Below are 14,217 nucleotides of genomic sequence, written 5' to 3' on the forward strand. Positions count from 1 at the left end.
ATACATACATACATAAACTCACGCCTATTTCCCACCGGGGTAAGCAGATTATGGAATTCAATTTGCTTACATCCTGACACACTTCTCTTGCTTCCTCCACATTCATCAACCGTTTCACACACGCACGCCGGTTTAATCTTACTGAACCTTTTCTAAGGACATCTCCAATGTGCCTAATAATAAATAAAAATAAAATTAACTGTGTCTCAGAGGAACTATGAAGATAATAATGATAAAAACTACATCTAATGATTGATAATTTCATATTTTATTGATAACTAAATAAAATAGAATAGCAGTCGAAAGTAACACCTACAAGAAACATAGATAGCAGAGTACATAATACTATTCCTAAAAAGCATAAACCATAGGAAAAAGTTAAGTGAAGAGGCTCATTTATAAAGACGCGAAGCATTCTGCGGCGTGTCGCGCGATGAAATCAAACATATGACGATGTATGAAAGCGTTCACGCAGATTGCCACGCGTCTCTGTAAAAAGAGTTCAGCGGGTCTAAAAAGGCAGCATTAAATTCATCTAAAAAGCACAATTTCACAATATTCATGTCAATGACATTTGCCGTTATAAGGGGTCGTCCATTAATGATGCGAGGCTCGAGGGGGGGAGGGAATTAACAATGCCAAAAAAACGTCACATGATTAATTGACGGCCCCTAACCCGCCTGATATGATGGTAAAGCTATACTTGTAATTGTACTTGTTCAAATATAATTGGGCACGACATTTACCTATTTATTATCACGAATAATATATTTAACACTTCGAAATACAGACATCAATAATCATTTACAAAAGCCGATTTGTTTGTTAATAAGGAAAACTATAGGGTTGTTACTTATCATAGTATTCATAAAGACTAGTATTAGGTACTAGGTAGATATGACGTCACATAACACATTGCACAGTTGATCGCACAAGACGGCGCGTTTCCCAAAAAATATACAAATTATTTCACATTACATCTGAACATCAACTCATATACTTAACCATTAAACTTATTAACTAGTATTTCTTGTTTTCCCTGTGATAAGATCTCACTTTTGCGCTTTTGTAACAATATACAACTTTTTACAATAACTGAGTAATAGCATGGAATAACTAATATACTAGGTAAAACAGGTTAAGGGTGTTGGGACCCTAGTTCGGCGACAATAGATAGCGCAAATGTAGCCATGCCATTCGTCGATCGAAATTATTATTTTTGTCATAGATAAACTAAGCTAAATAAGCTCTACACCTTTTTGCCACTACTTAAAGGTCTCCAGAACCTACAAACAATAAAAAATATTATAAATCCTTTCTATTTTCTTCAGGTTTACTCTGGGTCTGAAGTTATTGTCAACTTCCTACTTAATTATTTCTATTATTTATTATTAGAAACCACATAAAAAAAAAAGTTTTGTAAAGGTTTATTTGTAACAAAAAGAGGACGTAACTTCAGACCCAGTGTAAACTTGAAGAAAATAGGAAGGATTTATAATATTCTTTATTGTTTGTAGGTTCTCGAGACCTTCAAGTAGTGGCAAAAAGGATATTGTGCGTCGCTTCTCACGCGGACTCGAGCCAGCCCCAACAGTATCCTGAAGACGTTATGTGATAGGTGGGACTCCCCCTTTCTAGAAAGGTGGATGGAGCTTCACACCCTATAATTTGTATTTACGATCGCCCGAATAATGTCCTACTAACACTAGTTTATAAGTCGTTTGTATACTAACATTCTATGGACTTTGTCCGAAATAAACGATTTTTATTTATTATTTATTTATTTAAAAAGATGTAGAGCTCATTTAGTTTTGTTTATCTATGACAAAAATAATCATTTCGATCACCGCTACACTAACGCCATCTATTGTTGCTGAGCGAGGGTCCTAACACCCTTAAGTGTGATACTCCCTAGCCGGACCACTATTCAGTACACAAATTATATCTATGAAATCTACCTCTCCTGATGGTAAGCTACGATGTGGTCTAGGATGGATCACGCTTACCTAGCAAATGCCTGTACGCTTAAATGAATGACGTCACAAACACGAGCTAGTACGGTCACGAGCATTAATATGTATACACTTTGGTACCATGTCACATTAACTTTTTTGACAAATTGAACTGTAAGTCTCACTAAATGTCAAATATGTTAGTGCGACAGAGTCCTAAAGTAGGTACATTATATAGCTCATGACGCAGTAAGTGGAGTCATACATAAGCATATTAGGCATATACCAATAGATAAATGCTGCGATTGACTTTTATAACTATAACTACGCCTTCAGAGATAAATAACAGAAACAGACGCTACGCCTACGCGGTAGTAAAATAATAATTGCCCATTAAAACTAAGTATTTGAATTATTTATCTAAATGTTGACTACCTTAAAGGTCTGCACATACAGGTTGTTAGTGACATCGTAACGAAAACTTTGAGGGATGATTCAGGCCATGATTCTTAGTTGATGTCAAGTGGAATTTTTCATCACAGAAGTATAGAATTGAAAATCATCAATTTTGCGACGAAAAATTTCACTTGATATTAACGAATCATGGTCTGAATCAACCCCCTGAGTATTCGTTACGATGTCACTAACACCCTGTATAGAAGGAGTACTGACTGGACTTTATCGTTTGATTACATGTCTACTACATCGAGATATCTGAGCGGCATCGCCATTGTGTGTAGACCTTTATGGATGCGTATGCTCATACAACAGAAGAATGATCGGGAAGACAGTTTGAAGCAATTCATCTAAAAAAAGCAAAAAACTATTTGACATTTTTATTGCACACATAATTATGATATGCGCATATGTGGCGTTTACAGACTTGAATGAAGGATTAATTTAACGGTGGGTATCTAAATATTTTCAATAGTATCGACTCAGGCATACATTTCCTTAATATACATGTCACTTTCTATTCCACACTAAGAGAAAGAGACGGGTGCTCGGCAATATGAATATTTTTTCGCTGTTATGCGTAAAAAAGCGGGCTCGTTATTAGGCAGAGTGTGCGGAAGCAGCAACACTGTCCTTAGAGCGAAAGTCGATAGCGGGAATATTAATTATACAAAGTCTCCTGTAGTTTATCACTATTAAACCACCTAGATTTTTTTGATTTTTTTGCAACCTTTTCAAAACTCAACGTTTAGGAATGTTTGCATGTAAAGATTTAGGAAGTATTTGCCTGAATCGGAAATATCAAAACAGAAGCGAACGAACGAACAATAATTCAACACACTCGTAATAAACTGACACCCTCGTCATAGATCAACGTTGTTCAGATTGGACCCCGAGTGCGTCGGCAAATCATCTTTGACCACCAAAGTACCTATCGGCACTACAGCCTCATCTCTTTCTCGAAGCTTCTTCATTTCGTGCCTAAGTTTCTCTAACACAGCGTAGTTGGGTTCGTTGTGTCTCGCTGCGTCCTGTAGGAGCGTGATCTGTTGCTCTTCGAGTTTCTTCTCCTTGCAGCTTTTTACAGAGCGAGACCCGTACAGGCGGAGCAGGGAGCCCCACGAGCGGACGTGAGGGTGGAGGGCCTGGGAGAAAAACAAAAACCATCATCTCGGTAGCCAGCTATCCCGTTTGTACAGTCTCGAACCGCACAGTTTACCTACGTCACGCACAAGCTACTTTCAGGTTGCGTGACCATTTCACTTAGTAATAATCTGTAGTGTAATAACTAACCTCAACGTAAGCGATACTCTACCTTAATTCTATCTTGTAAACTAAATAACTGAATAATTATCGTCTTATATTGCACTCGCATCTTTCATTAACTTACCTTGTCAACTATATTAAGAGAAGTGGGTATTCAGACTTAAACTAAGAACGGGCTCCTACACCGTTATTCACAGGGTCCGCTTTACCTAACCTGAAGATTTGTCAGGTCCGCTTATTTGCAGAAGCGACTGCCTTTCTGACCTTTTTTTTACTTTTGATGGGTTTGCTCCCCCAGACTTGCCCGAAGGTATTGACGAGGCCTAAGATAGAGCGAGCTCGCCCAGAAGGTGCCTGTTTACTCTGGTCTTGAAAGCACCCGGATTATATGCATTCGGAAATACAGAAGACGGCAAAGAATTCAACTGCCTAGCAGTGCGCATAATGAAGGACGATGCGAAGCGTTTTGTGCGAATAGTTGGGATATCCAACAAATAGGGATGGAACCCGGCCGTACGTCTGGAAGTCGTACTACGTAACGTAAGTTCTACGCGTGCGCGCGAGAGAAACAGTAACATCGAACGAAACAATAATAGGGTAGATAACTGGGACATAAAAAAATATGAAATGCCAATCTAGAAATAGAAACTAGTTTAAACCTCATTTTTAATATTGTTTTTTTTTTTTAATTTAAATTATGAATTACGTAACAATGAGTACGACGTTTGACGTTTATTGGTGACGTCATCGTTTTGTATTCTCATACAAACGCCATATAAATGGTCTGTTTTGATGTTTCGAAAAAAGTATGTCACTTAGCCTGCAGATAAGCCACTTAGCGTATGGTCATCGCGCGTTCCCAACTCGATGCCTCTCGCGGTAACCATAATAGGGGGTGGGGTGAGAACGCTCGGACTGGTGGGGGGGCGGTACTATACGCACCTGCAGTATGGCCTGCGAGGCGCGCTGCTTGGCCGTCTTCTTGTTCTTGCAGACGACGGTGGCCGTGTGCTTGCCTACTTTCATTGTCAACTCGATTTTCTGATACTCCAATTTTTTCATCTGAAATAAATTGTACAGTTACATCACTCAGCTTAGATTGTTTTAAGAAGCCGCTTCCATACTTTCATAGCATTTCATGGGATTATTGACAATAAGTTTCGGTATACCTGACCAAGCTCAAAAATATCTTTATTCAGTGGGTAACATACACTTCGAATAGTATTTTTTTTACATAAATATAATTTTTGTCGAACGTCTCATCCGCCTAAAAAGACTGCATCTTCTCACAATCTGTATGACCGAGGAAAAGTAGCTGCAAGAAAAATACGGACCGACGGAAAATTCCCTTTGATATTAACTGCTGAATCGTGCCCTCAGTATTCGTTAGGGTGTCACTTACACCCTGTGACAGTCATGAGCAATACAATGTACCCACTTTAGGACTCTGTCGCACTAACATATTTGCCATTTAATGAGACTTACAGTTCAATTTGTCAAAAAAGTGAATGTGATATGGTACCAAAGTGTATACATATTAATGCTCGTGACCGTATACAGTATAATGAAGCGTTGTACCTCTGTGTGTATGTGCTTGTCCCCGGCGCCGAAGTTCCTAAGCAGGCAGGTGCGCAGGATGGCGTGGGGGGACGGCTCGCACGTGGCCGCGCAGAACTCCGTGATGCGAGGGTCCTCGATGCCCACGTAGTCGAAGAACTGACGACCACACAACACACGTTTACAGTTTACATAACAAACAACAATTTACACCTACATTGACCAAATCTACGATGTCCTAAAAAAGGTTTAGTACGATCTACTCTAGCGGCGTAAATGAAGCAAAAGCAGTGTGTCAGCATCGAAGCAAATGGAATTTCCCTTACTCCTTTTATACCTACATTGACCAAATCGACGATGTCCTAAAAAAGGTTTAGTACGATCTACTCTGAACCGGCGTGCGTGTATGAAGCGGTTAATGAACGTGGATGAAGCAAAAGAAGTGTGTCAGGATCGAAGCAAATGGAATTTCCCTTACTCTCAGTTTAAATATAATAAAATGGGGCCCATCAGGCAGCGAACTAATTTAGGTTATATTATAAATGATTTATCATCGACTGGAAAGTACAAGGCCACTATCGATAGTCTATCGACAGTTAAAAAAAACAATAGGAAAGCCAATAACCGCAGGCATTATGTGCAAGAATAGACCAATCACCGCGAGAATGACAGGAACAGAGCGACTTCTCTCCCGCCCTCTCAAACACTGTAATTGGTCGATTCCACTACGCTGCCCTGTGGAAACCTACTTTACCTTTAGTACTTTTCAGTACTTCTCTATTGAAATGGAAGTAATTCTTGCAAAAAAAAAGTAAATGCGTCCACTTTTATATGAATGTAATTCCGCCACGGCCAATCCGACCAGAATAGGGAGGATGTTATGTGACTAGTCCTGTCACAGGCCGAGGCCTTTAGGGACTGTCACTGCAAACCATATAGTTTTGAAGCCGATTATCGTAATTTATGTGCATTATATTTGCATACTTTAATTTTTATTATAAGTCTATGGTTGTAAATTGTCATGTAAAATTATAAAAGAATAAATAAGTAAAATCAAAGGCAACAAGTACAACATACGCTAAAGTCGGGCTCGTTAGCGTTGTCCTGCGGCGCGTGATCCAAGTCCGCCCTCATCTCCGGGATCAGGATGTGTATGGAGGCTCTAGCGGCGGCCGACTTGGCGGAGCGCTTGCTGGAGCCGTGGCCCACGCCGTACTGCATGCCGCCGATGTACACTGTCGCTTGGTACGGGGTCGACGCGTTCTCTGTGGGAACAAGTTATACATAACCTACTTGGTTACATCATCACTGCCGGACTCAGACCATCACGGGGTGTGAGATCGTCGAAGCCCGTTGTCAAGAACGTTTACTTTCTTTATTACTCTCCATGCTACTTTTTTTAGGGAAAAATAGGGCAGTGATTTATCTCGCCTTCCGCACCGCAGTACTCTGTCTGATGCGAATGGAATGGCGCCCAGAGTAGTCTATTTCGCCGTATAAAGACTCTTATCCTCGCCTGTCAATAGTACTGACACTTACTGCACCCCTCTGTCAGCCACCACCTGTAACCTGTGTAGTTGGTGTTGGAAAGACCAACAAGAGCTTACATGGAACACATTAAAGAGAAGGCGAACGTCGTGACTTATGAAGAAGTCAAAGAAATGAGCTTTGATAGTCAAGAAAGGAGAATGCTACACCGACAAGAGCGTGGCTTTAGCACTAGACGTTTACGAAATATTTGCAATATAAGTAGATGCTACTTGCAAGGACTGTCATTGATATACTCACTGTTACTGTTTGCACTCCTGGGGCCTGTTTAATAAAACTTACAATTGTAAATTACAATGACAATTTGATGTACATTTCGGAGTACATTGACAATACAATTGACAATAGTACAATGTACATTTCAAGAATATTTTGCAGTTTCATATTAGCTACGCAATGAACATTAAATTGTCGTAGTAATTTACAATTTGTAAGTTTTATTAAACAGGCCCCTGGACGGGCTGTTTAAACAGATAGGAGAGTATCGAGCAGTTTTAAGTCGTAGACTGGTTGTTTCATCAGACAGACTCAACAAACTGTTTGAACTCATAGACGGGTTGTTTCATCAGATAGACTCACCCAGCTGTTTGAACTCATATACGGGTTGTTTCTGCAGCGCGCGACGCACGTACTCGTGGAAAACGGACAGGTAACTGCGCCCGTTCATGTTCATCACCCAGTCGCGCTTGTTGGATTTACCCCCTGGAACATAATACTCAAATTATCACAAAGTACATACAAACATGACGCCTATTTCCGTACTTTTTAGAACTTAGTACTTCTTCTACCGTGTGGGTTGTGAGGTGAATTACCGACCTCCTCAACCCTGGTGTTAGGGTTACTATTGAGCTGCCAAAGGCCCATGTAACGATTACTCACGTCATTAACCAGTAACCGGGACCAACGGCTTAACGTACCTTGCGAAGCACAGATCATCTTAATTTTGGACAATCAAGTGATCAGCCCGTAATGTCCTTACCAAACTAGAGATCACAAAGTGGTTTTTATGATATGTCCCCACCGGGATTCGAACCCAGGGCCTCCGGATCGTGAGCACAATGCTCAACCACTGGACCTCGGAGGCCACCGTTTTTAGTACTAAGTTACAGCTAAACACATTCAACCAGCCATATAGTAGTAAGAAGTAGTCTCAAAATCTTGTCCCAAATCATTCTAAAGCTGCGTACGGAGTTACAAATACCTGGATTTGTCACAGCGACATTCGGCGCTGTGATCTACTAAACGCAGTTCTATAGAAAACAATTGCAGACCTTGCCTGTTCTATGTTGATGCTGTAATACTTACTATTGTACTTTTTATAACACCATATTTTGAACGAATACATGGTCCCAAATAAACAAAGCAACCTACGTACCTAGTCGTAGATATATTTAACATTTTGGTATATTTTTGACTCCACAATCAATAATTAACAATTTACCTCCATTCTCCTGTGAGGCGGTAGGCTGCGCGGGGATGGTGATCAGTTTGGTGCCCTCTGGCAGCGTGGGGTACTGCAGAGTCTTGCGAGCTTTCGTGTACTTGCGACGGTCCGCCCAGCGTCTGAACAAATATATACATTGGCATCTTATGCAGCATTTTATGCAGGTGTTGGTCAGGCATCCCAACAGGAGATAATAGGATTAGGAGAAGAGAAGAGAGAGTTTGTGAGGCAATTCTAACTACTGTATGTGTCTTTTTACCCACGACGGAACGGAGCAGGTATATGCGTTTAGGGTGAGAGATGTTTGTGTGTGCGTTTGTGCAAAGTAATGTTATCACTTATCTTCTAAACTAACGATCCGATTTTGATGCGGTTTTCAATAACGGGTTTGTGTTTGATGAGTTCATGTTATTAGACAGGTGTCATGTCTGTAACTCACTAGGGGGCGCCATATTATTAGTGTTTAGAGTCAATATTATTCGAAACGCCTCTTCAATTTATAATAGCAATTTATTGGCAATAGTTTTTATTAGTTAATTGTTTTTGACAGGCGTTTTTTTTCTTAAATATGTCACTAACACAGTTAAGTGATTGTATGTACAGACAATGCATACAATGTATATAGAATAGACTAGAGAACTCTTAGGAGAAAGTGGTTGCTTGCTGGTTGTGGTGTGATCAGTGGTTGCTGACCATACTGAAACGTCATACATATTGTTTGAGGTGCAAAAAAGGAATTTCCCTAAAACAGGTGTCTCACAATCCACACGATAGAAGAAGACTTTACAAATATTTATTTGCTTTTCACAAACCCAGGATTTTCTACTTTCAATAACAGAACAAATCAGTTACTAAATAAATACTCACTTGAAGTGCATAATGTTGACAGTCTTGAACCTGAACAGCTTCTTGCAATAGTTGTTCACCTGTTCATGCGTCAGGTGCTGTGTCTTCCAACTGGTACTGACTGTCTCCACTCGTGGTGGAGGCATCACTATACCACCAGGCAGCACCACTGGCTGTCTGTTCAGTGGTATCTCTTTTTCCGCTTCTTCATTCGTCTTATCCTGACCCTCATTGGTTTCTACTTCATTAGTCTGGCTATCATTCGTTTTGGCGTCGTCATTGGTTTTATTTTCATTTATTTCGCTTAGTACGTTGTTAGTCTCGTTATTAGCTTCTATTACTTCAGCTTTATCATTATTTTCAGAAGGAACATCTTCTTTTGTCTTGTGTTGATCGTCAACTGTTTTATCGATATTATCTGGTTCAGTGTGATGATTTTTATATGTTTCTATAATATCCTCTTCATTCGACTTGTCTACTTCTTTCTCGCTTACTGAACTCTGATCTTCAACTGTATGAAGGTGAACACTAGTGGACTCCTCCCTGGATTCTTGCGTAGAAGATATTATTGCATTTTCTTTCATAGCTTCTATGTTAATCACCTGATCTACTCTCTTACCATGTTTGAAAGGACATTTAAGCGTAATTTCACTAGATTTTTGTACTTCATCATCAGTCTTACTACCTACATCACCTTTGTTATTGGCTATATTTTTACTCTTATCATTTTGTTGCCACGTGCCGCTTCTGATTTGCTCTTCTATCTGTTGGTCTATCTCTTTCTGCTTCTTTTCTTCTTCTAAAGCTCTTCTGTAGGCTAGACATGGTATAGCGCTGATTGGGATGTCATGTCGCTGAAAATTTTCAAAAAGATTTTATTAGCAACATTGATTGATATGACCATTAAATCCCAATTTGTTTTCAATACATTAATAATTTATGGATCATATTACGTAGTCGGTCCCAAAGTTCTGTCATATATGAAAATAGTGATAAAATAAAAAGTACCAATAAGTTTATAAAAATTTATATATCAATTTAAAGTATATTTATTAAGAAATGAAAATAACTTAAAATTATTCGAAATGACCTCCCTTGTTTTTAATAACTTCCCTCAAACGCCGCGGCCAGTCATCTATCGCAGCACGCACCATACGTATTCATGTCTATTTCAGCGACGGCTTTAATTATGGCTGACTTCAGGCTCGCCAAATTTTTGTGGGGTTTAGCACAGACCTTGTTCTCTAAGACCTGCCAAATTTTATAATCCAGAGGATTAAGGTCCGGACTGGAGGAAGGCCAATCTTCGTGTCTAATAAAGTCAATTTTTTGATGGTCGAACCAGGCTTGAGTAGTTTTGGCTTTGTGTGCAGGCGCAGAATCCTGCTGGAACACGAAATGATGTCCTGAAAATAGCGTGTTGGGCAGATCTTTGACAAGCCGATTCAAAACCGTCTCTTGGTACACTTTTGCACTGGTTTTGACACCTTTTTCGCAGAAATGAACCTCCGTTGGCCCATAGTAAGAGACACCTAACCAGACCATCACTGAAGATGGATGATGCCCATGTTGAACCCGCGGAACTTTTTTTCCTGCTTCTTCAGAGTTCTCTGCGTACACTCTATCGTTTTGCTTATTGTACTTTTCTTCTATATCAAAAATTTTTTCGTCTGTAAAAAGTATGTCACGGTGTCGGTTTCTCGCGTACCGTTTTAATAACAACCGGGATCTTTTGAGTCTAATTGCTTTCAGGCGGGCATTAAGTAAGTGTCCACTCTTTTTCTTGTATGCTCGCAACTTAAGGTCTTCGTTTAAAACCTTTTTGACTGTTTTTCTACTGACCCCCATCTGCAAAGCCATCAGTTTCTGTTTTCGGACAGGATTTCTTCGTATGCGCGCCTTTATCGCTTTGATCACTGCTGGTGTTCTTGCGGAGCGAGGCCGGCCAGTTCTTTTCTTGTCCTCAACACTTGAGACTTCATTATACCTATTTATGGTACGATACACAAACCTAAGTGTTATTTTCAAATTTTTGAGCAACTTGAAAATGGTACTCGGCGAGTGTCCACAGCGATGCAACGCTAAAATTGCAATTCGGTTTTCTTTCAAGGTCCACTCCATCGTAATAAATCACGGCAAATGATCATTTTTTGTTTTAAAATAATTGTCAAACATTCAAAAATGGAACGCCATAAAATCTTTCTAAAAGCATGTTCGAAATTTAAAAATAATGTGCCTGTGACAGAACTTTGGGACCGACTACGTATATCGTCCTTGAAAGTGAAGGAAAACATGAGGAAACCCATATTGTATGAACGAACTAATGTATTTAGATCATAAGAGCTGGTACCTAGCCTCGGGCTCCCTATCCTACGGTTGCCGCAAGCCTCGCAAGCCAGGCCCCTGCAGGGCCCGCACAGGCTGGGGTCAAGCTGGCACATGCCTCCTCGATTGGCCAACCCGACGCTGAGTATACATACCCTGGTGTTGCCCTTGCCGAGGAAGTAAGGCTTGGACAGCGTGCAGACTCGCGAGGTGCGGTGCATGTAAACCGGCATCCCGCTGTAGTGGCGCACCATCATCCAGTCCAGCGGCAGCACCTCGAAGTGGTTCACGCCCTTCTCTGGAATATACGCACAATTAGTGACACGGCAGAAAGTTGCGTAGAACAATCGCTTTCTTGCTGATAAATAAAACCCGAATTGAATGAATAACGCATAGTAGAATACTATTTACGTGATATCGGATGTAATGCGCAAGTTCTACGACCATTTCGGATCCGTCATATGAAGGACTCGGATTGAATGAGAATCGGAATAATGCAAACATGCCCTTACTGTATATCAAAGATCCCTCCAACTTTAGCTTCGAAAAATTCTCAAAGCTGAGCAAACTAACCTTCAAGCACGACCTTCTGGCGCGTGATGTAGGGCTTCTCCTTGGGCTTGGGTGCTCCCTTGAAGTCCTCGGGCAGATCCTCCTCCAGCATCTTCTCAATCTCATCCTCCGGTACTCCGTCGGATTTGCCTAGAAAAGCACCACTTGTCTCTCACACTCACCATTCATATATGTACATTTATTTTCAATCTGATTATTTATTTGTTAAAAGAAGTGTTTTGTAAAATATTTTGGAACTTTTTGAATGCAGACAAAGTTGTGAGTCACTTAACAAAACAGATCCTATTTATCTTTTAGGTGAGTTTCGAAAGTCAAACATGCCATACTCAAATGAGGATGTTTCTCATAAACTCCCAATTGATAAAACTTCTTTTATAATTATTAGATTATTTAAACAAAAAGTAATAAACTACCATCAGATGAATCAGAATCTTCTTCGTTGCTGTCCTCATCATTGGATTTCACTTCGTCCAGCACCTTGAACTCACGAAGTCTCTCCAGCTCCTCCGGTCTAACAAAGTTGTTATACTTGTCTTCGCTGACTGTAAAATTGGCTCCATCATCCATGTCAACATCCAAGGTGAAGTCTTTATGGGCCACATTTTCTTCAATTGTGGTTTCTTCACCACCATCAACATCAACCTTTTGTTTCTTTGTTGGTGGTTCCGCTTCACTCATTTTTGCTACCTATGTAACCTAAAAATTAGAAGCTGAAAATGTGCTTATGAAGTAAAAGTAAATAGGTGTACATTTTTGTATAATAACAAGTTCTTTATAATATATACACATGATGAATAGTATTCACACTTTTCGAAATAAGGTTAGGATTAATATGAATATAAAAAAATAATGTTCATTTTAAAAATATGGTTATAGGTACCTATCTACAAATTTCAAATTCAAAAATTTGCATCTGAAATGTAAACATGAATTCTCATCTAGGTACTCAAAGAGAATACAAAATTCTGAACTATGTTAATGAAACAAGGGAGAGATGTAAGATGGACTTATTACTACTTGAGACAAATAAATCACAGTAGGTAACTACTTAGATTGTATTGTATAAAATAGTGTGTTGGTACTTGTATAAATATTGTGTAATCTGAAAACAGTAATAAAATAAAAGACCACAAAATGCTAATTAGACATTTATTTGGAGAATATGATAAGGCAGCATTTATTTTATATTGTTCAGTACATTGTTGAGGTATGAAGTGCGGTGTATGGTGATTTGTACTGAGTGGACAAATGTAAGGCCATTTTAAAACCAGCTTAACTAACAAAAATAAGCTTGCACAAGTGTACCTAACAGTCGGCTGAAGAGTGAAAAGATTTACCTTTAAGGTTATTCACAATATTACCAAATAGATGTACAAGATAGTCCACAAATAGTGATGGCATTAAAAATCCAATGTGCCACAACAGTTGGATTTTTCCATCGCTCGCTGCAGACTTTCGTCATTTCTGTCGGCATTTAAGCACAGCAAAGGTCGTAAGAAGATGACAGAGTTGCGAGTGACTGAGACCTCTGGCAAGAGGGTACAGAGGCTAGTCTCACGCAAAACTGCCGCGAGAGCGCGAGCCGCCTCGGCGTGACACTCGACTCGATGATTCTGCAAGAAACTGGTCACATACCACGGCCCAACGGTCAATTCACTGCACGGAAATCAGCTCATCAACACACTGTAAGGCCATGTCATAGTAAAACACTACACCTAAACTTCATTATACGGCTTTCCGTGTGAAATCTGACCGCTTTGCACGTTACCAAGCGTAATAATAAAATTAATAAAACACTCACCACACTGACCTAGATAAGACGTAATATAAGTATCATACAACAACTATTGATTTTGTTTAGAATAATATATACTATCCTATAATACAGAAACTGCGATCATATGGTAATTATTCTTAAAATTCGGGACTTCCACAAAATCTTGCACAAAACGCTTGCCCGACTGTCCGTGTCAGCCACCAAATGACAGAAAAGAAATTAATTAAAAAAAAAACTGTCAAAGTCCATATATTTTCTTCACCCCGCCCCCACCGAAAGGCAAGGCAAAGAAAACTATGCCCATACAGCCAAGTCTTAAGTATTTTTTTATGATGATTAATGAAATAATGAAACCTAAGCCCCCACCCTCGGAGCAGACTCCTAATCCAAACCCCAAATGAATTAACTCAAAAGTCCGCATAAACTTTGGAGATATGAAGGGGCTTCTTAGCACGATGCGAAAATAGATAGGT

At 39.7% G+C, this 14,217-nt stretch overlaps 1 protein-coding gene across 4 annotated transcripts; it reads right to left on the bottom strand.

Moving 5' to 3' along the window:
• Positions 1-246: 246 nt before the first annotated feature.
• Positions 247-13,931, bottom strand: LOC126375864 (microprocessor complex subunit DGCR8). 4 transcript variants are annotated; one of them, XM_050022934.1, is made up of 11 exons: positions 13,769-13,931; positions 12,381-12,654; positions 11,968-12,096; positions 11,550-11,692; positions 9,091-9,923; positions 8,221-8,342; positions 7,359-7,481; positions 6,309-6,496; positions 5,253-5,390; positions 4,617-4,736; positions 247-3,553 (listed from the first exon to the last, which is right to left on the bottom strand). In XM_050022934.1, the coding sequence occupies exons 2-11, from the start codon at positions 12,643-12,645 to the stop codon at positions 3,272-3,274; spliced, it is 2,343 nt and encodes a 780-aa protein (XP_049878891.1). In that variant the 5' UTR covers positions 12,646-12,654; positions 13,769-13,931; the 3' UTR covers positions 247-3,271. The 4 variants fall into 4 exon arrangements, with proteins under 4 accessions (XP_049878891.1, XP_049878888.1, XP_049878890.1 ...); XM_050022931.1 differs by having other exon boundaries at positions 12,381-12,663; XM_050022933.1 differs by having other exon boundaries at positions 12,381-12,677.
• Positions 13,932-14,217: the final 286 nt, after the last annotated feature.

The sequence above is a fragment of the Pectinophora gossypiella genome, chromosome 20 (genome assembly GCF_024362695.1).
Source record: "Pectinophora gossypiella chromosome 20, ilPecGoss1.1, whole genome shotgun sequence".
NCBI classification, from domain to species: Eukaryota; Metazoa; Arthropoda; class Insecta; order Lepidoptera; family Gelechiidae; genus Pectinophora; species Pectinophora gossypiella.

What these genes read in the sequence shown, in the direction of transcription:
- LOC126375864 (XM_050022934.1), bottom strand. Translation starts at nt 12,645, where the DNA reads ATGAGTGAAGCGGAACCACCAACAAAGAAACAAAAGGTTGATGTTGAT. An exon ending in TCGGCAAGGGCAACACCAGG is followed by an intron (nt 9,924 to 11,549) that starts GTATGTATACTC and finishes GAAAATTTTCAG; the next exon opens with CGACATGACATCCCAATCAG. An exon ending in CTAACGAGCCCGACTTTAGC is followed by an intron (nt 5,391 to 6,308) that starts GTATGTTGTACT and finishes TGTGGTCGTCAG; the next exon opens with TTCTTCGACTACGTGGGCAT.